Raw genomic sequence first — 26,837 nt, 5'->3', positions numbered from 1 at the left:
CTTCTATCATAACTTAGCTATGCAACCCCAAGATCATACCCCAAAGCTTGTCATTACCAATAACTACACCTTCTTCATAGTCGCAATTTCAAGCAGCTCTAATTAGCACCACCAGTCTTACTAGGTTATTTTCTCTGGTATTCCAGTTCCAGTAATTCTTTGACCCACTAGGAATTTTGATCCTATCACTTTTTCATTCTTGTGGTAGCCTCATTTTCCTTCTTATCCCGATTAGATTCCTTGGTGCATCATTATAATCACTACCTTGCATACATACTCAACCCCCTCGTTCCCTTAGTTACACTCACATAGCAAAACCCTAACCTTAGTAGTCCAGTCTAACTTTCTAGTTACTCGGTGCTCACACCCACACAGCTGAACATGGTGGAGAGAAACATGACTATGATAACTGGTCTTATCTTAAGTTTATGACCACTAATCTTAGGTGGGTCCATAGTATTGTCCAGACATCAACTACATTTCCCTAGTCTATGCCTTCTTTCAGTCTTCTAAATTACTATTTCACACCATCTTTTCCTTAAAACTTTCTATACTTTCTCCCCATCCTCACTTTCATCCTGAAGACTTGTTTCCTGTTCACTGAGAATATAGAAGCAATCAGAAGGGAATTTCCAAAACTCTATCACCACATCTGCTTCTGTCTCTACCCATCTACTCTGCCTCTTCTGCTGTTTTTGTTTGTGCTTCTGTCTAAGTCCAAACCCTCCACTTGTTCTTGAGATCTTATTCCTTTAATCTAGGACATCACCCCAGGAACTATCTCTACTCTCTCCTGTGTCACACGTTTTTGTGGATTATTCCTCTGAGTATACAAGCACATTGTTTTATCTTTCATCCCAAAGCAAAACAAAGCAAAAAACATTCTTGTTGACCTCACATGACTCTCTGTCTACCACCTTGTTTCTCTGAGGTAGTAGAAATAAGTGGTAGAATTAAGAAAAATGCTCAGAAGAATATTATATATTTATCTTCTCTACTTCTTCTGCTCTTATTCTCTCTTCAACTCATTCCAGTCAGGCTTTCATCCCTTCAGTACTGAAACATCTCTTGTACTGGTCACTAACGCTAACCATTGCTAAATCTAGTTCTCAGTCAGAATCTTACTTGACCGATCAGCAGTATTTGTCACAATCGATCACTCTCTCCTTCAAGCACCTTATTTCCAAGACACTACTCTCTTGGTTCTCCTCTTCATGGGCCCCTCCTTCTCAGTCTCCTTTACTGTCTCCCCACCACTTCCCAACCTAAAATGCTAGAGTACCCAGGGCTCAGTTATCAAACCACTTCTCTTTCTATATTTACTCCCCTGGTAATTGCATTGTTTTAATAATCATCTATATACTAACAACATCCAGATTTATATCTCTTGCCCAGACTTTTCCTCTCAACTCCAGATTTACATGTTCATCTACCTTTTTGATGCTTCAGCTTAGATATTAATAGGATCTCAGTAGGATTTCTTACCCCTCTAGCCCCACCCAGACCTGCTCCTCCTGCAGTCTTCCCTGTCTCCATATATGACAAGTCTATCTTAAAAACCTTGGAGTCATCCTTGATTCTTCTCTTTCTCATCCCAGATCTAATCCATGAGCAAATCCTATTACCTTTACCTTCAAAATATATCTAGGGTTCATTTACTCTCATCACCTCCACTGCTTATTACTCTGAACAGATTACCATCATCTTTCACAAATTATTGCAGTGGCCTCCTAACTGCTTCCATCATAAAGTCTGTTCTCAATACTGCTGCCAGTTGTCCTTTTAAAATGCAAATCAGATCATATACCTTCAATGGCTCAATGACCTCCAGTGACTTCTCATTTGTGCCTCATGTCCCAGAAGGCCCTCCATGGTCTGGTTTCCTAGTATCTCACTGGCCTCATCTCCTATGACTTTCCTGCTTATTTACTCCATTCTAGGTACACTGGCCTCCTCACTACCCTCAGACACTCCAAATATGTTCCCACCAGTAGCACTTGCTGTTCCTTTTGCCTAGGATGCTCTTCCCGTAGTTATATCTGAGGCTTGCTCTTCAGTTCCTTCAGGTCTCTGTTCAAATGTTACCTTATTAAAAACCATGCTATATAAAACAATAACCCCCACCCAATACCAACTTGCCTTTCTCCCTAACTTTGCTTTAGTCTCTTCCTTAGCACTCATAACCATCTTATATATTTACTATACTATACATTCATTTAACTGTCTCTCCCCATTTGAATATAAAGGTCCATGAAGCCAAGGACTTCTTATATCCTCAATACCTAGAACAGTACCTGCCATGTAGTATAGGAAGTCATTATTTGCTGACTTCATGAAATACAAAACATATTGGGAGCCTAATCCCCACTGTGGGCTGAGCAGACCCACGGTGGATTCTCAGTTTAACGGGAGAGGGGCTCCGACTGCACCCAGTAGAAGGGTCGCTGTGCTTCAACTGAGGGGTGACATGAAGGAGAAGCAATTTCAGTAAATATTGTCAGTGCTATTCTGATTTAATCCTCTGAGCCTGCACTCTAAGGAATATACAGGTTTCTGAAGAGATGACCAGATTCCAAGGACTTTTGCTTAGTAGATGAATATGTTCATTTCTTTCATGTTCAGTCTGAATCCTCTGACTTTCCCTCCCAGTATTTTTGCACAGGCTCAGTAGATGCACAACTCATTTGGGCATCTCTGGAAATACCTGCATTTCAGTTCTTGATCCCAAAATAGTTTCAACTGTTCTTAGTCTGGCAGAGAGTTAAATGATCGTTTATGTTTTTATTTCCTTAAATGTCACTTCCATGAGTCCTTCTATATCCACATTTTATGATTGTATCTTCCATTTGGTCTTCCTACACACCACCCTGAAGAATTGAGCTTACTTTGTCTACTGTTTCCCTGTAGCCCTTTTCCTGAAGAGAGATGGCATGGTAGGACTCCAGTGAGAAAACAATTTAGTCTTTTGTCAGCATCAATTTTTCTTATGGGAGAACAAGGTTGTAAGCTTGCAGACACTAGTGTGATAAAGATACCAGAATACACAGGGCTTCAGCTCTTTTTCAGCTTTTATATCAATGTCACAGAAGTACTTAGTCTGATGTGGGTCATGCTGTAAAAGAAACAGGTTATGGGTTGGCCAGGGACATTACCTAGCTGCTTCTCTGTTCCTCTGGCTTCTATAGAAGCAGTTTGTATCCTCATAATTGAGCAGCTGAGCACCACTGTCCCTCCTCTCTTTCATGTGGCTCTGGGTCCTAGGAGAAATTGGTCTTCAGCCATAGATATAGGTAGAAAGGTTTTCCCATAGAGGGCACAGACACACTAAAAGCTATCCAACAAAGAAGCAACACAATGAACACCCAGACAGATGGCAGAGTGACTGCTGTCACTAACTGTACACTATTCTTCTGCCATTCCTCCCACCCTGAAGAAGACACAGGAGCCAGAGCTTCAGATTACCCATCATTGAACTGCTGCATTTCTTTCTTTCCCCAGATTCTTTATCCAGACCAAGACGGACAGTGTTCACTAGAGCCATCGAGGGCCGTGAATTGCATTGGCAGGACAGCCACTTACAGCGAATAATCAGCAGTGATGTATATATAGCTCCTGCCTGCCAGCAGGAAAGTGAGAGACTACTCTTTAATTCCCAAGGCCAGCCACTGTGGCTTGGTAAGTGTACCTGTCCTACTCTCAGAATTTCAGAGCCCTCTCTCACCTCATGCCAAGCTTGAGTGAGCCATCTGCATAGGTACCAGCAACACAACTACACTTTGGACAGTCTTCATACAGATCTTCTGGGGCCTTGACTAGGGCCTCAGGGTATTTATGTGTAGCTTGGGCAATTTGCATATGTACAAGTGAGGTACAGTAACCTCAAATAGAGGGATTTATATTGTTTCCTAAGTTTGGGGAGGGGAAAGGAGTTAGTAAATCTGAAAGAGTACTAACAAAATCATTAGACATTAGTTCACAGGCTCTCTTAGTCAGCAGTTACTGAGCAACATTGTAATCTACTCTGAAATTACATGTTTTGCTGAAAAGGCATGAACTTTGAAACTTAAATTACTCTGTACTAGTAGCTAAGGCACTATCTGCATTTGTCACCAAGCTGTCTTCCTTTCCTCATTCCTTCCGTCATCATAACAGAATAGAGCTGTTCCATTGTGAGTTTAAACCCTCCTCTAGCCTCTGTCAATCTGTTCTTGACTTTATTACAGAATGCCCATTCCAAACTAGACACTTTTAAAAAATACGCATTTTCTGAGTCTTAACGACAATTGCATACATTTTTATTATCATCTCCCAATTCCCTACCTCCATCCCTCACCCCATATCTTTGTCTTTCACAAGATCTTGCTGAATCCACCTGAAATTCCCTTTGATTATATTTCTTCTTCTCTGATCTAACACTTCTAAAACATATACATAACAAGCATGAGAAAAAATATAACCTCATTAATAAACAAAGATGCAAATCAAAACAACACTGAATTATCATGTTTCAATTGTCAAATAGTCAGAAATTTTATAAATAAAGGTAATTAGGTTTTGGTAGAGGAGAGGTTATATGTAGGAGAGGTAATCTCATATACTACTGGTAGGAATGTAAATGCTTAAAACATTTCAACAACATTTATCAAAAGCCTTTAAAATACATTCATAGCCCTTGATCCAGGAATTCTACCTCTAGGAATTTATCCTGAGCTATAATTAACTAAGAATATGCATAAAGTTATGGGGCTTATTAGAGCATGGAGGTATAATGTACAGAAGAGAAAAATTGGAAGCAATCTAAATGTCCAACAATAGGGGATTGATTGACTTAATGGATAGTATGTATATTCAGTGGAATGATATGTAATCATTTTTAATGTTATAGAAGTGTATTTAATATGGGAAAATATTTACAATATGTTATTAAGTGGAAAAACCTAGTTACAAAACAATAATTAAAATATCCCATTTTTATTAAAATTAAATAGAAAAGTCTGGATATATATTTTTTTCATAAAATGAAATATGAAACTAGAAATAATGGTTATCTCCAATCTTTATTTTGTTTTATCTATATTTTCAAATTTTCCATAACTATTTGTATAATTTTTAATGTTATCTTAAAAGAAATCACAAAATAAACCGTAAATCTCATTATAATCACTTCCCCATTTATAAGCCTTTGGTAGTCATTTGTTATACCTAAGGTAAATCCAAACTCCTTAGTATGGCATCCAAAGCTCTTAACATCCCAGACTCTACCTTTACAGGCTATCTCTAGCCACATAACCTAACTCCACACAGAACTATTTGCTGTACTCTGAAGATGTTATCTAGAATACTTTTTATGCTTTTACTTATATGCCTCTGTTTATATGTTATATATAAAGGCAACCAGGAATGCCTTTCCCTGCTTGTCTACATATTTAGAATATTACTTGCCCTACAAAGGATATAGTTCAAATATTATTTTCTTTCTGTGTATATTTCTATCATGTCATTTCTTTTCAACTGTTTTATAATGATATGTTTATGTATCATTTGTGAGCACTTTGAGGAAAGTGACCATTTCTTATTCATCTTTGTAGCTGCTTTGCCCAGCATGCTACCTGGCATTTAATAGTTTCTCAGGAAGCGTAGGATTAATAAACAAATGAGGCCTTTCCCTCTATAAAGGCAGTTTGTTGATACATTGCCTTCCTGTAGTACATGTTCACAAAGAGGTACAACATTTTATTATCCTAGTTCTTTGTCCCTTTCTACACCAAACCACTACACTGGGGCTGCAGGGTGTCTCCTTGGAGGTAGTACGTGTGACTTATTCAACTTTCTATCCCTAAAAGGTAAGATACAATTTCTGGTACACAGTAGATGTCAGGTTGAATTTGAGGAACTGAACTGAATACAGTCTCCCTTTGTCAAGCATGAATTTTCCTGATTTGAAAATTTAACTCAATCAAAATATTTTCTTCTCATCTGGTAGAGCATGTGCCTACAGCCTGTGCTCGGGTTGATGCCCTGCGTTCCCATGGTTACCCAAAAGAGGCCCTCAGACTCACAGTGGCCATTATCAATACTCTGAGGTTGCAGCAGCAACGGCAGCTGGAAATCTACAAGCATCAGAAGAAAGGTATAGTGATCAAGAGCCATCTTAACTCCTTAGGCTGAGGCTGATGAGGACCCTCAGGGGCTGCAAGGCCTAGTACTTAATTTTCATTAAGTTTCCTGGTGTTACAGCGGCTAGGGGATTCTAGGTCATTCTCCTTGCTGTGTGGAGTGCCTCACTTTACCTCTATGAATATCAGTTTTCTTATCTGTAAAATGGGAATAATAATGCTGGCCTGCCTCTCTCACAGGACAGTTGAATCCACTAAGATCTGGTATGAGAAGATCTGTAAAGCTGTATCTACATATGTGTGCTGTCAGCAGGCAGCCTAAATGCACACCACATGCCTCAGAGCTGGATGATGAGCTTGTGACCAGTCTCATCAACCCAGAGCAAGACAGTGAGGGAAGCTTTACTTTGAGTTTCAGGGCCAGTGTCTGAAAGAGACTGGTGAAGAGACTAATGGAGAGACCGGGCAGGGACAGAGAGCAGTGTGTCTCTTTCACTCTCTGAAACCTTGACCTGCTTGTTTCCAGAACTGTTGCAGAGAGGAACCACAACGATCACAAACCTAGAAGGCTGGGTGGGCCACCCCCTGGATCCCATTGGCTGCCTGTTTCTCACTTTGACTGAGGCCTGCCGCCTGAATGATGATGGCTATCTGGAAGTGTCAGGTACAGGGGTCAGCCCAACGCAAGCTGAAACTGCCCTTGGGAGCTCTCTTCTCCTCCATGACAGAGGCTGTTTTACCCCTCTTGCAGCCTTTTGGTCTCTTATCCAAACTGGACCTCCCCTGAGAGGTTTTCTTGGGATTGCTCTCTTTCCCACCTTCCTTTCCCACTCTGTGGACTGGCCCTGTCCTACTCACCCATTTTACTGTGCCAGCCTCAGTCTTCCTTTGCTCCTTTCACTTCCCTACCGTGTGAATGCCTAAAGAGTAATCCAAGGGGAATAAGAAGGGCTAGGGGGATTTCAGGAGTCAGAGGCCAAGTAGTCCTCAGAGTCTGGAAGGGGGAAAAAACTTCCATCAGCAGTGTGTATACCTTGCGTAATACTCTCATGTTCCCCTTGAACATTCTCCTTTATGGTGGTTTTGTACCAAATTTACAAAACAGAAATAAAAGAGAAGTAATTTAATAAAGTCTCAAAGTAGCAAGGACTTGAGACAGAACTGATTCTTCTTTCCTTTATGCTATCACTGTATTGTATACATACATCTGTTACGGTATTTAGCACACTGCATTACAATCTGTTTACAAGTAAGTATCTCTTACTAGACTGTCAGGTCCCTGAACGCAGAAATTATGACTTATCATTGTGATCCTAGCACTTAGGGCAGTAACTCCCATTTAATAGTCTTCCATAATTATTTACCAGATGGAGGAAGGGGAAAGGAAAGAAATTAAGACTCTGGCTTTTACACCTGTGCTCTCCTCCTGAAACTTTGAACCCAAAGGTGGACCATATAAAGTACTAATAACATAAAAGTTGCAAATGTCACAAAAGTAATAGTTTAACTGGATGGATTTGGATTTCTGTGGGTAGAGATTGGGGGGGTGGCCCCAATGCAAGGTAGGGGCTACCCCATCTTCCCTCTGATCCCCTGAAAAAGGACTCATCATCTTTGGTCTGTTTCATCTGTACAATGACACTTACATCTTGAAAACCTGAAGTTGTACTTGGGGTTTATTTACCATAGACATACACTTAGCTCCTTCCACATACCAGGCCCGGGAGATGCCTCAGGCAGTAAGATAAAGTCTCTTTCCTTTAAGGTTCTTACATTCTAGTGAAGAGACAGACACAAAAATAGTTAATTAGTATTACATAACATTCTAGCAAAAGATTAGTATGATTGTATTCTTCCCCAGCTGGCCTAGCCAGATAATGCATTAGGAAGGAGTTAGGAATCTTTGTAACCCTGTATAACCTTTTTTCAGTATATATGTCTTACTGTTCTGGTGTTTGACTCAGCTTCCCTGTGTTAGCTCTTGACCAAGCTGTATTCCAAAGTGTGGGGGGAAGAGAGGCAGAAAAATCCATGGGGCCTGACCTACTGAATCCGGTGCCCTGTTGTCCTCAGATATGAATGAAAGCAGAGCCCCTGTGTACCAGCATGTGCCTGTGGCTGCAGACTGCCCAGACAGCAGTGAGTCCTACCTGTCATTGGCTATGGAAGTTGCTCTGATGGGGATGGGTCAACAGAGGGTGATGCCTGAAGGCCTCTACGCACAGGACAAGGTGTGCCGTAATGAGGAGCAGCTCCTGAGTCGACTCCAGGAGCTGCAGCTGGATGATGAGCTAGTGCAAACACTGCAGAAGCAGTGCATCTTACTCCTGGAAGGTAAGCAGAGAAGGGGCTATTGTCACCGAGTCTTAGGCCTGTGACTCTGGGTTCCCCTCTTTAACAGAGCACAGATATAGCAACATTTTTGACGTTAAAGTATAGTGAAGGTTCTTATGGCTAGCAAACACATGTGGGATCCTAAGGCTCAAGTCCAGGCAGACAAATAAAAGCATACAGATAAATAACTGGCTGGCTTATCTTCTTCCTGCAGGAGGCCCCTTCAGCGGTCTGGGAGAAGTCATCCACCGAGAGAGTGTTCCCATGCATACCTTTGCCAAGTATTTGTTCTCAGCTCTACTGCCTCATGATCCAGACCTGTCGTATAAATTAGCCTTACGTGCCATGAGGTGGGTAGCCCTTTCCTAGCCCAAATGCCTCCACTAAACCAGAAGTCTCAGATGTTCTTTTTCTTTGTTTATCTCACTTTCTTCTATTTCACTCTTTCTCTATTCGATTGGACCTGCCATCAGCCTGCCCTAAAATACTTCAGATATTTTCATACGATCTAGGATTCCTATCTGGGATGCCTTGCTGGTGACGCACTTGCTCCCTGGCTGCATTCTCAGTGAACTGTCTGAGGAAGTCTCTGAATTTTTAACAGATATGGAGCACCCAAGGCCTGAGTCTCTTTGTTCTGGGCCCAGTTTGGCAGCTTCACAAGGGGTTTGAGCCTTTCCATACCTAACTGAGAAATGGTTCCCAGGCATAGGTCACCAGATACATCTGGGGAAGTAGAAGTAAGTCTTTCTATATCAAGACTTGAGAACAATGAGCTATGGGCATCCTGTTTCCAGACTAGAATAGGATCCTTGGTTCAGGCAGGTGGACCTCTAGGATGCAGCAGAACATACAGAAGAAGAATTTTAGTTAGGCTCTAAGGCTGAGAAAGCTCCTCAGCTCAACCAGAAAGGACTGCTGAGGATTACTTGGCATATATTTCTTATGCTTTTAAAAATAATCTTATGGTTTTTGAACTGTCTTTCAAATCCATTTGCAGTAAGAACTATTCAGCTTGAGTTCTACAAGTGCCCAGGCACTCACCTCATATAAAGTACGGTACCATAGGTTTTAAAACCTTCAAAGTTCTTCATTAACCCTTTCCTGCCCAATTCCTCCCCAGCAAAGAACAAGCTGCTCTAAGGTGGCTCCAGATGGCAAGGGTCTGGGTGATAGCTTATGACTCTCCCTGGGTCTTCTAGGTTACCTGTTCTAGAACACTCAACTTCTGCAGGCGACACTTCCCACCCTCACCATATGGTATCTGTGGTGCCCAGCCGTTACCCTCGCTGGTTCACGCTTGGACACTTGGAATCACAGCAGTGTGAACTGGCCTCCACCATGCTGACTGCTGCCAAAGGTGAGCATAGAAAGACCTAAGGCTCCAGCACCCCCAGTATGCCTGCCCAGAGAAGCTATCTGTCCTCCCCTAAGCACTTATAGTGACAGGGATCCTCACTTTGATTACTGCTATTAGAATGAACACCTGAGTCCAAGCCAAAGTTTTGCTGTAGTTACTAATTGTAGGACTCTGAGTACAGAGAATGAGATCATCTTTAAGGTAACTTCTAAATCTAACCTTCCATATGATAAAGTCACTTTACCTTTCTAAGCCTCTGGTTTAAAAATCTGTAAAATGGGGGGCTTCCCTGGTGGCGCAGTGGTTGAGAGTCCGCCTGCCGATGCAGGGGACACGGGTTCGTGCCCCGGTCTGGGAAGATCCCACATGCCGCGGAGCAGTTGGGCCCGTGAGCCATGGCCGCTGAGCCTGCACGTCCGGAGCCTGTGCTCCGCAATGGGAGAGGCCACAACAGTGAGAGGCCCGCTTACCGCAAAAAAAAAAAAAAAAAAATCTATGAAATGGGGATCATTGTCAATGACCTGTCAGCTTCCCAGGGCCATTGGAAGATCTACTGAAGTGATGGAGCTCCAGATCTCTTTACAGATATGAGAGTTTATGGTTTTTCTAGGGCCCCTGGTCAAAAGATAAGCAGTCCAGAGTGACTCAGGCTTTTAAGCTCACATACTCCATGTTAGTTATGTAGGTTTTATCACAAAGAAAAGTGAAAATAAGCCCCTGAGAAGTTATAATAAAATACTAGCTACCATGGACTATGAATATTTTTCCGATACCAGGAAACTACATGAGTTTTTTAAAGCACTTTTTAAATCTAAAATTACTTTATGTTGTGTCTTATTGCAAAAAAAAAGATACAGATAAATCAATATAAAAATGATCAAAAAGCCAATACAAAAATTGAACAAAATATGATCAGTCAGTTTACAGAAAAGAAGATGCAGATGACTTTTAAACAATTAAAATGCCTGGCCTCACTGGAGAAATACAAATTAAAATTACCCTGAGATAACATTTTTCACAAATCTTATTGGCAAAAGTAATAAATTTGACAATAGTCATCCATGTCAGAAGTGGGGGTGGCAATGGCCTGGCATGGAGTGTCAGATTCCAAGCAGGATAAGGATGACTGCAAATCCAGGATGCTCAATGACCTCAAGCACAAGAAATATGGAGAAAATTATACCAAAACACATCATAATCAAATTGCTTAAAACCAGTGATAAAAGGGAAAATCTTACTTAAAAGCAACTAGAGGGAAAAAATACACATTACATAAAAAGGACAAAAGATAAATATGAGGGCAGGTTTCTCATTAGAGGCAGTGTAAGCCAGAAGACAGTGGAGAAAAATCTTTAAATACTTTTTAAAAAAACTTTTGACCTAGAATTCTATACCAGTGAAAATATCTTTCAGAAACAAAGGTGAAACAAAAATCTTTTCCAGACAACCACAGTTGAATTAGAAATCAATAATAAAAAGATATATGGAAAATCCACCGAAGTTTTGGAAATTAAACCTCACACTTCCATATAACTCATTGGACAAAGGGAAAATAACACAAGAAAATTAGAAAATATTTTAAACTGAATGAAAAAGCACAACATATAAAAATGTGTGGATTGGATCTAAAGCTTTACTTAGCAGGAAATTTTTAGCACTTAATACCTATATTTGAAAAGAAGAAAGGTTTCAAATCAGTGATCCCAGATTCTGCCTTAAGAAGCCAGAAAAGGAAGAGCAAATGAAACCTAAAGTAAGCAAAAGAAAAGAAATAATAGAGATTAGAACAGAAATCAATGAAATAAACTATAGAAAAACAGACAAAATCAATGAGACAAAAAGCTGTTTCTTTGAAAAGATAAATAAAATTGAAATCTTTGTCCAGACTGATCAAGAAAAAATGAGAAGACAAAAATTACCAATATCAAGAATGGGAAAAGTGACATCACAACAAATTCTAAAGGCATTAAAATGTTAATAAGGGAATATTATGAATAACTTTATGCTAATAAATTAAACAACATAATGAAGTAGACTAATTTCTTCATAGACGCAAACTACCAAAGTTCACTCAAAAATAAATAAGAATTAGCTAGGTATATACCCAAAAGAATTGAAAACATGGACTTAAACAGATTATTTGTACACCAATATTAATAGCAGCACTATTCACAGTAGCCAAAAGTTGGAAATAACTCAAGTATCCATGAACAGGTGAATGGATAAACAAAATGGAGTATATGCACACAACGGAATATTATTTAGCCATAAAAAGGAATGAAATTCTGATATATGCTACAACATGGGTGAGCCTTGAAAACATTATGCTAAGTGAAATAAACCAGACACAAAAAGACAAACATTGTATGATTCCACTTATATGAGTTACCTAGAATAGCCACAGTGAAGAAATAGCAATAGATGCTAAGCTAGTGGTTGAACATTTGATGAGGAACAGGATATTTACATAGTTTCAAAGTATCTCTCTACAAATTTGGGATGATGAGAAAGTTCTGGAAATAGTGGTGATGGTTGCACAACAATGTGAATGTTTTTAATGTCACTGAATTGTACCCTTAAATGGTTAAAATGGTAAATTTTATTATGTATATTTTACCACAGTAAAAAGAAAAGAATTTCAAAGAAATTGAATTGGTAGTTAAAAACCTTTGAAAGAAAAGAAAGAAAATCCAGGACTAAATGGTAAATTCTACCAAACATTTAAGGAAAACATAACAATTCTGTATAAACTCTTGCAGAAAATTGAAAAGGAGGAAGTATTTCCCAGCTCAGTCTATAAAATCAGCATTATCCTGACACCAAAACCAGAAAAAAACTATTATACAAAAGAAAACTCAGAATAATATCTCTCATGAGCATAGGTGCAAAAATTCTTAATGAAAATTGTAACAGATTGAATGCAATAATGTATAAAAAAGGATAATATATTGTAATAAGTAGGGTTTACCCCCAAGAATGCAAGGCTGGTTTAACATTCAAAAATCAATCACTGTATTTCACCATACTAATAGAGTAAAAAAGAATACCCATATGATCATCTCAGTAATATGGAAAAAGAACCTGATAAAATCCAACATTTATTCCTAATTAAAACCTCAACAAACTAGGAATAGAAGGGAACTTCTTCAACATGATAAAGGGCATCTATGATACAGCTACCCTTATACTTAATGGTAAAAGACTGAATGTTTTCTTCGTAACATCAAGAACAAGGCAAAGATGTTTACTTTCACCTCTTCTATTTCAATATCATACTGATGATTTTAGCCAGTACAATAAAACACTAAAAAGAAGTAAAAGCTATCCAGATTAGAAAGGAAGAAGTAAAACTGTCTTTATTCTCTGATGACATTGATTGTCTATGTGGAAAATCCTATGGAGTCTACAAAAAGCTATTAGAACTAATAATAGATTTAGCAATGTTTCAGGCTACAAGATCAATATACAAAAAATCAATGGTATTTCAATATACCAGCAACAAACAATCAGAAACTGAAATTTTTAAAATTATCACTATAACATCAAGAAAACATGAAATACTTGAGAATAAACCTAGCAAAATATGTACAAGAAAATCATACAATGAAGATCGTAAAACATTGCTGAGAGAAATTAAAGAAAACCTAAATAAATGGGACATACTGCACTCATGGATTGGAAGACAGTATTATTAAGATGTTGATTCTCTACAATTTGATATATAGATTCAGTGCTATCCTAATAGGCTTTTTGGAGTAGAAATCGATAATCTGATTCTGAAATTCGTATGGAAATTCAAAGGACCTAGAGTAGCCAGAAACAACTTTGTGAAAGAAAAATAAAGTGGGACGACTAACACCACCTGATTTCAAGACTTATTATAAAGCTGTAGTAATCAGCAAAGGGTTATTGGTGTAAAGATACACAAATAGATCACTGAAAGAAAATAGAGTCCCAATACAGATCCACATATATGTGGCCAATCTATTTCAGTAAAGGGGCAAAACCAATTCAGTTGAAGAAAATGAAGGTCTTTCAACAAGTGGTAAAACATATACAAAAATTAGCTCATGATGGATCAAGGACCTAAATGTTAAAACTATAAAACTTTTAGAAGAAAACACAGGACAAAATCATTTTCATTTTTAGTTAGGCAAAGATTTCTTAAATATAACACTAAAAGCACAATCCATAAGAGAAAAAAATTGGACTTACCAAATTAAGAACTTCTGCTCTGTGAAAGTTACTATTAAGAATGAAAAGATAAGCCACAGAGGGGGAGAAATATTTGCAAATCACATATTTCATAAAGGACTTGCATCCAGAATATGTAAAGAACTCTCAAAACTCAATAATAAGAAAATGAACAACCCATTTTTTTAAATGGAAAAATATCTGAACAGACACTCCACCAAAGAAGATATTCTGCTGGGAAGTAAGCACATGAACATGCTCAATATCATTAGTCCTTAGGGAAATGCAAATTAAAACCATAATAAGAGAAAGGCTAAAATTTTAAAAACAAAAAGCAGCTGTAGTGAAGACTGTAGGAAAGACTGGCAAGGATGAAGAGCAACTGGAGCTCTTGTACATTGCAGGTAGAAACGTAAGTTGTACAACCACTTTGGTAAACCATTTGGCAGTTTCTTAAAAAGTTAAATAGACACCTATGCATATGATCCTTCCATTCCACTCATAGGTATTACCCAAAAGAAATGAAAGCATATATCCATACAAAGGCTTCAACATGAACGTTCATAGTAGCTTTATTTTTAACCAAAAACTGGAAACAATCTAAATATCCATCAGCAGGTGAATGCATAAAAACTGTGATACAACCATACAGTAGAATACTACTCAGTAATGAAAAGAAACGAACTAGTAATACATACTACAACATGGATGAATCTCAAAATAATTATGCTGAGTGAAAGAAGCCAGACCAAAGAAAAAACAGTGCCTATTGTATTATTCCATTTGTGTAAAATTCTAGAAATGCACATTATAGTGATAGAAAGATGATCAGCAGTTTCCTGAGAATGGGAGCTGGGACAGGTTAGGATGGAAGGGAAGAAGGAATTACCAAGGGTCCCAGGGAAACTTTGGGGCAATGGATATGTCATCAGTAATGGGTCAAGTCACAATCATATATTACCTAACAGGAAGGAATAAGAATTCAGTATCACTTCTTTTATATTACACCAAAAATACAAGCCTTCATCTAATCATAAGGAAACATTAGGCATACCCATATTGAAGGACATTCTACAAAATAACCAGTCTAATCTGCAAAGGTGTCAAGGTTATGAATGTCAAGGGAAGACTCAGGAATTTTTCCAAATTGTCAAAGACTGAAGAGACATGACAAACTAAAGATAACACATGATCTTGTATAAAATCTTTATATTTGTTTATACAAGATCACGTGTTGCATTAAGTTTGTCATGTCTCCTTTGGTGGTAGTAATACATCAATATACATTTCCTGATTTTGATAGTTATGTGGCAGGTATGTAGAAGAGTGTCCTTGTTTGCCAGAAATAGACTGCAGAGTCCAAGGAGTGATTGTGTATCAAATCAGTTACTTTCAGATGGTTCGGGGGCAAGAAAATTATGATGCTTGTAGTATTCTTGAAACTTCTCTTTGAGTTTTAAATTATTTCCAAATAAAAGAAAACATTTTGATAAAACATTGTGTTTGCAAAGGTGTAGAGTGGGAGTATAGATTGATAATCCTTTGTGGAGGGCAGTTTGGCATATCTATCAAAATTACAATGTACATGTCCTTTGACCCAGCAATTTCACTTCCAGGATTTTATCTTACAAATATATTTATACAAATGTGAAATGGTATTTGTACAAAGTTATTCACTCCAACATTGTTTGCAACTGCAAAATACTTGAAACATTCTAAATAGCCATCAATAGGAGACTGATTAAATATATTACTTTAGCTCCAAAATCTCTTAACATGGAATTCCCAAACCTGAAAAACTTTAAAAATCCAAACTTTTTTCTAAGTTGACAGCAAAACCTGGCCTCAGCTGATATGAGGCATTAGTTGCTTCTCAGCACTCTTACCAGTCACAGACGTCTCTGCTGTTCACTAATATTGTTTGCCTTTTTCGTTTAGATGGTTGTTATTTTGTCAGTTTGAGTTTAATTGCCCTGTAAAAAATGCCCAGAAAATTGAAGATACTCCTGTGGGTAAGAATAAGAAACAAAGGAAGCATCTGTCATTAACAATAGCACAGAAAATAGAGTTAGTGCAAAGTTTGATCAGGTATGTCTATGAGACATCTTACTAAAGAATAAGGTATGGGAATTAACACCACATATGACTTGAAATAATAGAAGGACAAAGAGTTGAAGTTTTACAGGGACAACAATGACCAGAACTAATGAAGAATAGAAATTTTTCAGACGGCAAAAAATGAAGATATTGACACGACCATGATTGAATGGATTCAACAATGAAGCAATGTGAATATGCCACTGACTGGTTTGTTGTTCATGAAACAAGCTAGATTATGCCATGGAAGACTGAACCTTTATGGTGAGTATAGAATATCAGAAGATTGGCTGCATGGGACTTCCCTGGCTGTCCAGTGGCTAAGACTCCGCATTCCCAATGCAGGGGGGCCAGGTTCGATCCCTGGTCAGGGAACTAGATCCCACATGCAGCAACTAAAGATCCCGCATGCTGCAACAAAGATCCCTCATGCCGCAACTAAGACCCAGTGCAGCCAAATACGTAAATAATTTTTTTTTTTTCTAAAAGAAAAGGATATTGGCTGCAGAAGTTTCAGAAGCATCACGGTATAAAATATCTGGACAACTATGATGAAATAGCTTCTTTTCATGAAGAAGATGAAAATTATATTGACAGTTTGTTAAGGTAATTTTTAATGAAAACCTTAGTCTCAAACATGTATATACAGTGGATGAAACAGCTTTGTTCTGTTTTCTTAAAAAAAAATAATTAACAATGATTGATGAGCAAACAAGAGGTTTTCAGGACTCTAAGCACAGGTTGAAAGTTCTGGGATGTGCCAATGCAGCAGACAGGTAAAGCTAGAAAAAGCCAACATCCACAATGGTTCAAAGTCATTCAGGGAATTCCCTGGCAGTCCAGTGGTTAGGACTCCGTGCTTTCATTGCCATGGGCCCAGGTTCGATCCCTGGTCAGGGAACTAAGATCACACAAGCTGTGCGACACAGCCAAAAAAAAGAAAATTGTTCACGATTTATTTATTAGTATATAAGTATATAAACAAAAAAGCATGGGTAATCAAAGAGATAATTTCTACCTGGCTTAATAATCTGTACCAATAGCATGAGCTTATTGCACGCAAGCTGGAATGGAAGAAAACTATCCTCATTCCTGGACCACTATTCCACACACATGCCTCATGAACTTCTTGTGACCAAGAAATTTTACTCCCAGGGAAGAGCAAATATAAATATTTATTTGTTTTCATACTAGATACTTGCAGCAGGTAACTCCCAAGTCTTTCTAAGAGAGTTAGTGTAGAAACTTGTTCAGGTATACCTTAATTATGCCATTTACACAGTTGCTGATACTTGATACATATTTTGCAGAGACTTTGGCTTTTAAAGTGAAGTTGTATATGAAGATATTGAAGGGTTTTGTGTCACTAATGAGAAGATATATAGTGTCATTACTTAAGCTAAAAGTCTAAAGTCACCAACCTTGCTACTCAAAGTGTGGTCAGCGGACAAGCAGCATAAACATGACTTGCAGGACTTCCCTGGTGGCGCAGTGGTTAAGAATCCACCTGCCAATGCAGGGGACACGGGTTCAAGCCGTGGTCCGGGAAGATCCCACATGCCACGGAGCAATGAAGCCCGTGTGCCACAAGTACTGAGCCTGCGCTCTAGAGCCCGTGAGCCACAACTGCTGAGCCCGTTTGCCACAGCTACTGAAGCCCGTGCACCTAGAGTCTGTGCTCTGCAACAAGAGAAGCCCCTACAGTGAGAAGCCCGCACACCGCAACGAAGAGTAGCCCCCATTCGCCACAACTAGAGAAAGCCTGTGCACAGCAACGAAGACCAAACACAGCCTAAATAAATAAATAAATAAAACATGACTTGGAGGGGCTTCCCTTGTGGCACAATGGTTAAGAATCCACCTGCCAGTGCCGGGGACACGGGTTCAATCCCTGGTCCGGGGAGATAACCACATGCCTCAGAGCAACTAAGCCCATGTGCTGCAACTACTGAAGCCCGTGCATTCTAGCACCCACATGCCACAACTCCTGAGCCCACGTGCTGCAACTACTGAAACCCATGCGCCTAGAACCCACGCTCCGCAACAAGAGAAGCCACTGCAATGAGAAGCCTGCGCACAGCATAGCCCCCGGTCGCTGCAACTAGAGAAAGCCCGGGTGCAGCAACAAAGACCCAATACAGCCAAAAACAAAAACAAACATGACTTGGAAGCTTGTTAGAAATGCAAATTCCCAGACCCAACTAACTCTAGACCTACTGAATCAAAATCTCTGTGGGTATAGCCCAAGAATCTTATGCTTTAAAAAATTCTTCAGATGACTTTTATGCCAACTAAGGTTGTAGAAGCACTGAGTTAGAACAAGCTGACATCAAAAAAATACTGAATATTATAAGTTAAATACCTGTTGTACATTCATTGCAAGATAGAAAAATTGCTAAAATAGTGTTAACCCAAATAAGCATGAGGCTAGTAATGATGACAATGATGATATGTAACACAGATGAAAAATAATCTCCATAGACAGTATGGGGGAAATGTATGAGCAGTTAATTGGCCTTGAATAACATGCATTTATCAGTGAAAAAGGGATTATTGCTGCTTACTTAATTGGAAGAGACTGCTTATATAGAAATCTATGTTAATGAGACACATTATCCTAGAAGTACACCTTTTTGAAGGCCATCTATTGTAGCTGCTGCATCATTAATCTCTATCCTGGCCCATCATTAAATATCCAACTCTAATCTTTGGTGACAATAATAACAGTGCAGATGAAGCCTTTTGTCCAAGATCCTCAAGAAACCAGATGGAAGAAGTATTTACTGTATGCATATGTACAGATACTTAGCTCGGTTTGAGGTTTTATTGAATGTTTTCCTTAGAAATAAAAGAGTACCAAGTATTTATGGTCTGTATCACACTATTTCATTCATCAGTTTGTTACTGTATCAAAAAACTACAATACTAATTTTGCTATTTATCCTACCTAGTGTGAATATTCATACTTTCACTGCACAAATAGTAATGTGTTTAATTATGGGATGCTGCCTCAGACCTCCTGTATTATATATAATATATGCACAAATTATCTGTATATAACTTTAAAAATAATGAATTCCAAATGCATTCCACACCCAGAGGTTTTGAATAAGCAGCTGTGGACCTATACGTACATAAATGGGATACTATGCAGCCATTTAAAAGAACAAGAATCTCTTTATGTACTGATGTGGAATAATCTCTAAGATATACTGATATGTAGGGAAAAAATGACATGTAAATCTGTATATACTATGCTACCATTTGTGGATTTTTTTTAAAGGAGAGGAAACAAAGTATTTTCTTGTTATGCATAGAATATCCTGGAAGGTAAAACAAAAACTATTGGTTGTGTACCGAGTTAGAATTGGATGAATGTGGGTCAGAGGTAAGGGGGAGAAAGAATTTTTCATTATTTACCTTTTGTATCTTTTCAACATTGAACCATGTGAATATTTCCAAAATTTTAAATTATAAATGTAAAAAGAAACATCTCAAATTGAAATGCAAAAATTAAAAAAGAATGGGGGTGGGGGAACCCAGAACAGAATATCTGAGAACTGTAAGACAATTACAAAAGATATATTTTCGGTTGGCCAAATAAGATGTTATGGAAAAACCTGAATGAACTTTTTGACCAACCCAATAACATATGCAGTATATTCTGTGATACCCGAAGGAGAAGAAAGAAAAGAGCAAAGGAAATATTTGAAGTAATAATAGCTGAGAATTTTCCAAAATTAGTGACAGAAACCAGAACACAGATCCAGGAAGATCAGAGAACACCAAGTAGGATGAATACCAAAAAGTTTTCTCCTAGCCATGTCCTATTCAAACTGCAGAAAATCAAAAACCAGGAGAAAATCTTGAAAGAAGACAGAGAACAAGCCAACCTTACCTATAGAGAAACAAGGATAAGAATTACATCAGCTTCACTTTATAAACCATGCAAGCAAGAGGGAGTGAAGTGAAATATTTAAAATGTTGCAAGAAAAAAACCACCAACCTAGAATTCAGTATCCAGATAAATTAGCCTTCAAAAGTAAAGGAGAGGGCTTCCCTGGTGGCGCAGTGGTTGAGAGTCCGCCTGCCGATGCAGGGGACACGGGTTCGTGCCCCGGTCTGGGAAGATCCCACATGCCGCGGAGCGGCTGGGCCCGTGAGCCATGGCCGCTGAGCCTGCGCGTCCGGAGCCTGTCCTCCGCAACGGGAGAGGCCACAACAGTGAGAGGCCCGCGTAACGCATAAAAAAAAAAACAAAAAAAACAAAAAAACAAAAAACAAAAAAAAAGTAAAGGAGAAATAAAGACTGTCTCAAACAAAGGCTGTAGACAATAAATTGCAAGAAATCTTTCATAGGGAAGAAAAATGATAGAGCTGAAACTCAAATCTTTGTGAAGAAAGGAAGAGTGTTAGAGAAGGAATAAATAAAGGTAAAATAAATCCTTTGGGTTTTTAAAGAAATTCTTAATTGAACTAATAGATAACTGCTTGTTCAAAATAATAATAGCAATGTATTGGGTTACTATAGCTTAAAGATAAATGAAAGCAGTGATGTTATAGACAGACGGAAGAATTGGGAATACTATTATAAGTTACCTTATGAAGTGGTATAGTTATTTGAAAATGGACTTAGATTAGTTGTAAATGTATACTGCCACTCTAGGGCAAACACTAAAGTAATTTTTTGAAGAAATAGAATTGTGAGAAGAGAAAATTGAATTATGTAAAATGCTCAGTTTAAAACAGAGAAGGCAGAAAAGAGGAAAGTTTTTTTTTTTTAAAAAAAAGAAAAACAAATGCAGTGAATAAAAAACAGTTACAAATATGGTAGATATTAATCCAAATATATCAGTAATCATTTTAAATGTCTTTTAAATGGTCTAAATACACCAATTAAAAGACAGATTGGAGAACTTACATAGTAAAAATTATTTCAGTTTTCTTGATTTATTGTAAGTTTCTTTGTGGTAATCATCCCTCTCAGCATATTTTAATGACATATACCTAGTGACTAATCAACAAACACTAGTCTATAATAGAAACGATGGTTGACCTACTGCATTTACATGGCTATCTGTAGGAATGCTTATGAAGTATTTATCACCAATGCCACTTGCTAGCAATTACTCAATTTTCCATGTCAGCATAATTTTAATAAATTTTGTATCCCAAAAGAGAATGATTGCTTCCTCCCCCAAGAATTTACAGTAGAATTTTTTGCCTTCTTGTTTATGGGGAAAAAAAATAAAAGGAAATTTTGAGATTAGAAGAAAAAAAAGACTGGAAAAGAAAAAGTTAATTCCCTGGTGGTCCGGTGGTTAGGACTCCATGATTCCACTGCAGGGGGCCCAGGTTTGATCCCTGGTTGGGGAACTAAGATCCTGCAAGCCACATGGTTCGGCCGGGCGGGAAAAAAAACCAGACAGACTGACAGTGGATTTAAAAAAAAAAAAAGAAAGAAAAAGACCCAACTATATGTTGTCTACAAGAAACCCAGTTTAAATGTAAAGACACAGATAGAGTGAAAGTAAAGGGAAGGGATCGATGACCTAAATATAAGAGCTAAAGTCATAAATTTCATAAGAGAAAACATAGGAGTAAATCTTCATGACCTTGGATATGGCAATAGAGTCTTAGATTATGATACCAAAAGCATGAGCAGCAAAAGAAAAGAATAAATTGGACCTCATCAAAGTTAAAAACTTTTGTTCAGGGGGCTTCCCTGGTGGCGCAGTGGTTGAGAATCTGCCTGCTAATGCAGGGGACACGGGTTCGAGCCCTGGTCTGGGAGGATCCCACATGCCGTGGAGCAGCTAGTCCCGTGAGCCACAACTACTGAGCCACAACTACTGAGCCTGGAGCCTGTGCTCCGCAACAAGAGAGGCCAGGATAGTGAGAGGCCCGCGCACCGCGATGAAGAGTGGCCCCCGTTTGCCACAGCTGGAGAAAGCCCTCGCACAGAAACGAAGACCCAACACAGCAAAAATAAATTAATTAATTAATTAAACCACATTAGAGAATGGCTGAAAACACTTAAAAAAAAAAAAAAACTTTTGTTCATCAAAGGACATTATCAAGAAAGTGAAAAGACAACTTAAAGGATGGAAGAAAATATTTATAAATTGTATATCCGATAAGGGCTTAACATACAGAATATGTAAAGAACTACAACAAAACGATAAACAACTGAATTTAAAGTGGGCAAAAGACTTGAAGAGACAGTTCTCCAGAGAAGATACACAAATGGCTTATAAGCACATGAAAAAAAACCTCAACATCATTAGTCATTAGGGAAATGCAAATCAAGACCACAATGAGATACCACTTCACACCCACTAGAATGGCGTTTCTTTGGCCATTCTTAGTGGGATCTTAGTTCCCGAAGGACTGAACCCAGGTCCCCCTGCAGTGAAGCGTGGAGTCCTATGGTGAGGATGTGGAGAAATTGAAATCCTTTTACATTGCTGGTGGGAATGTAAAGTGATTCAGCTGCTGTGGAAAATAGTGTGATGATTCCTGAAATTTTTAAATAGAATTAACATATGATCTAATAATTCCACTCCTGGGTATATGCCCAAAAGAATTGAAAACAAGGACTCAAAACAGGTACTTTATATGCCAGTGTTCATTGCAGCATTATTCACAATAGCCAAAAGTTGGAAACAACCCAAGTGTCCATCAGCATATGAATGGATAAACAAAATGTAGCATATATATACAATGGAATATTATTATTAAGTCATTAAAAAGAAATGTTCTGATAACATGCTACAACATGGGGTAACCTTGAAGACATTATGCTAAGTGAAATAATTCAGACACAAAACAAATAATTATTGTATGATTCCACATATAGGTCTAGGATAGACAAATTAATAAAGATAGAGAGTAGAAGTTACCAGGGGCTAAAGGGAGAAACAATGGTGAGTTACTGCTTAATGAGTACAGAGTTACTGCTTAATGAGTACAGAGTTTCTGTTTAAGGTGATAAAAATATTTTGGAAATAGATGGTGCTGGTATTTATACAATGAATGATATTTCACAGTGGTGAATATGATTAACACCACTCAGTTGTACACTTTAAAATAGTTAAAATAGCAAGTTTTATTATATATATATATATATATATATATATATATATATATTTTAACCATAGTTAATTAGATAGGCAGTGTTAAAACAAGCAAATACACCCTAAGTACAAACACTGAACAGCACTGGGCTTCATTTATATCCTGTACCTTTAGGCAGATATTTAACTCTTCTGTGACTGAGTTTGTATGCTTTACCTTTCCATATATTTTGAACTAAAAACAGAGGCCAGGGCTTAAACAAATAAACCACATATATGAGGTGTTGTCAGCACTCTGGCCCCCACTTTCCATACCTTGGAGACTCACTATCAAACCAACTGCACTGAAAGCAGGAAGAGACTGGAAAAGATATTCTCTCAGGAAAGCATGCATACTAGTTGAGGCAGTTTGTTATTTTCATCTTAAAAACTGTTTCTTAACCACAATCAGATCCCTTCAACAACAACTAAGTAAAGTATGGAGAAAAGTATACAATGTTAACACAAATCAAGAGAAAGCTGGAATGCCTATGTTAATCAAACAAAGCAGACTTCAGTACATGGGAAATTATTAGGGATAAAGAGGGGCACTACAGGGTTTCCCTGGTGGTGCAGTGGTTAAGAATCCACCTGCCAACGCAGGGGACACGGGTTCGAGCCCTGGTCCGGGAAGATCCCACATGCCGCGGAGCAGCTAAGCCTGTGCGCCACAACTACTGAGCCTGAACTCTAGAGCCCGCGAGCCACAACTACTGAAGCCCGTGTGCCTAGAGTCCATGCTCCACAACAAGAGAAGCCACCGCAATGAGAAGCCCGCACACCGCAACGAAGAGTTGCCCCCACTCGCTGCAACTAGAGAAAGCCCATGCACAGCAACGAAGACCCAACGCAGCCAAAAATTAATTGATTAATTAATTAATTTTTAAAGAGAGGGGCATTACATAGTGATAAAGGGGTCAGTTCTCCAAGAAATCATAATAATCCTTAATGTATATGCATCTAACAATAAAGCATCAAAATATATGAGGCAAAAAACTGACAGAGGGCTTCCCTGGTGGCGCAGTGGTTGGGAGTCCGCCTGCCGATGCGGGGGACACGGGTTTGTGCCCCAGTCCGGGAAGATCCCACATGCTGCGGAGCGGCTAGGCCTGTGAGCCATGGCCGCTGAGCCTGCGCATCCGGAGCCTGTGCTCCGCGATGGGAGAGGCCGCGGCGGTGAGACGCCCGCATACCGAAAAAAAAAAAAAACTGATAGAACTGCAAGGAGAGATGGACAAATCCACTGAGAATTCACAATACCTCTATCAGTAGTTGGTAGATCAGGCAGGCAGAAAATCAGTAAGGTATACTTGAACTGAACAGCACCATCAATTAACTGGATCTAATTAATATTGGTAAAATACTTCCTCAAACAACAATAGAATACACATTCTTTTCAAGCTCACATGGAATGTTCACCAGGATAGACCACATTCTGGACCATAAAACACACCTCAATACATTTAGAAGAATAGAAATCATACAAAGTATACTCTCAGGTCACAGTGGAATTAAACTAGAAATTAAGAACAGAAGGATAACTGAAAAAACTCCCCCAAAATATGGAGTTTAAACAACACACTTCTAAGTAACACATGGATCAAGATGACGTCTTGAGAAATTTTTAAATATTTTGAACTAAATGAAAGTTAAAACGCAACTAATCAGAAATGTAGGATGCAATGAAAGCAGTGCTTGGAGGGAAATTTTATAGCGTTAAATGCAAATGTTAGAAAAGGAATATTTGCAACCAATAATCTATTACCTCACACCTGTTAGAATGGCTATTATCAAAAAGATAAGAGATGTGGAGTGCACTGTTGGTGGGAATGTAAATTGGTATAGCCACTCTGGAAAACAGTACAGAGGTTTCTCAAAAAATTAAAAAATAGAAATACCATGTATGGTCCAGCAATCCCACATCTGGGCATATATCCAAAGGAAATGAAATCACTATCTCAAAGAGATATCTGCACTCCCATGTTAATTGCATTGCAGCATTATTCACAATAGCCAAGATTTGGAAACAATGTGTCTGTTGACAGATGAAAGGATAAAGAAAATGTAGTATATATACAGACATGTACATACACAATGGAATATTATTCAAACATAAAAAGGAAAGCCAGTCATTTGCAACTTTGAGGGCATTATGCTAAGTGAAATAAGTCAGGGAAAGACAAATGTATGATCTCACATATGTGAGAATCTAAAAAAAGCTGAACTATAGAAACAGAGAGTAGATTGGTGGTTGACAGGGGGTAGGGGGTGGGAGAAATGGGGTGATGTTGGTCAAAGGATACAGACATCCAGTTATATGAATAAGTTCCGGGGATCTAATATGGTAACTATAGTTAACATGGTGACTATAGTTAACTGTATTATATACTTGAAATTTGCTAAAAGAGTAGATCTTAAATGTTCTTGCCTCAATGAAAAAAAGAAAAAGGTAACTGTAAGGTGATGAATATGTTAACTAACCTTATCGTGGTAATCATTTGCAATAAATATATCAAGTCACATTATACACCTTAAACTAAAACAATATTATATGTCAATTATGTCTCAATAAAGGTGAGGGGGAATAAAATAAAATAAGCTTCCACCTTAGAAAACTAGAGAAAGAAGAGCAAAGCTGGAAGAAAAAAAAAAAAAGATAATAAAAAAATTAAAGCAGAAGTCATGAAACTGAAAATAGGAAAACATGAGAAAACCAAAGAAAGCGAAAGCTGGTTCTTTCTAAAGATCAATAAAACTGATAAACCTCTAGCCAGGCTAGCCAAAAAACAAAAACAAACAAATAAAAAAAGATGACATAAATTACTAATATCTTAAATGAAAAGAGGGGCCATCATTATTGATCCATGGATGTTAAAAGGATAATGAAGGAATATTATGAAAAACAGTATTCTCTAAAATTTGATATCTTAGATGATGAAACGGACCAATTCCTTGAAAAACACAATCTACCAAAACTCACACATGGAGAAATAAATAATAAATAAATAAATCTAGGCCTACATCTGTTAAAGAAGTTGAATCAGTAATCTTCCAAACAGAAAGCACTTGGCCCAGATGATTTCACTGGTGAGTTCTATCAAATACTTGAAAAAAATGATACCAACTCTCTGTAGTCTCTTCCAGAAAACAGAAGCAGAGAGAACACTTCCTAACTCATCCTACGAGGCCAGCATTACCTAATACCAAAACCAGATAAAGACAGTACAAAAAAGGAGAACTACATACCAATATCACTCATGGGCATAAATGCAAAAAATCCTCAACAAAATATTAGCAAACTGAATCCAACAAAGTGTGAAAAGAATTATACACCATGACCAAGTGGGATTTATTCCAGGAATGCAAGGCTGATTCAGCACTTGAAAATCAATTAATGTAATCCATTACATCCACAGGCTAAAGAAGAAAGATCATATGATTATACTAATAGACACAGGAAAAAAACATTAACAAAGGCCAACACCTATTCATAATTTAAAAAAAAAAAAACAACAAAACCTCTCAGCAAATTAGGAATAGAAGAGAACTTATTCAACTTTATAAAGAACATCTAGAAAGAACCTCCAGCTACCATCATACTTAATGGAGAGAACATAGATG

At 38.1% G+C, this 26,837-nt stretch overlaps 1 protein-coding gene across 1 annotated transcript in view; it reads left to right on the top strand.

The window, feature by feature from the left end:
- ZSWIM5 (zinc finger SWIM-type containing 5) overlaps positions 1–26,837 on the top strand; it is a 260,586-nt gene that overhangs the window by 226,990 nt on the left and 6,759 nt on the right. The window contains exons 6-11 of the mRNA XM_065888480.1: positions 3,499–3,675; positions 5,984–6,130; positions 6,643–6,780; positions 8,190–8,450; positions 8,665–8,800; positions 9,653–9,810. Of these exons, the coding sequence (XP_065744552.1) occupies positions 3,499–3,675; positions 5,984–6,130; positions 6,643–6,780; positions 8,190–8,450; positions 8,665–8,800; positions 9,653–9,810 (1,017 nt within the window). The remainder of the gene's footprint in view (positions 1–3,498; positions 3,676–5,983; positions 6,131–6,642; positions 6,781–8,189; positions 8,451–8,664; positions 8,801–9,652; positions 9,811–26,837) is intronic.

Source organism: Phocoena phocoena, chromosome 1, assembly GCF_963924675.1.
Source record: "Phocoena phocoena chromosome 1, mPhoPho1.1, whole genome shotgun sequence".
Classification (NCBI taxonomy): domain Eukaryota; kingdom Metazoa; phylum Chordata; class Mammalia; order Artiodactyla; family Phocoenidae; genus Phocoena; species Phocoena phocoena.
Note: the sequence above shows the minus strand (reverse complement) of the source record. Positions and strands in the feature narration are given on the sequence as shown.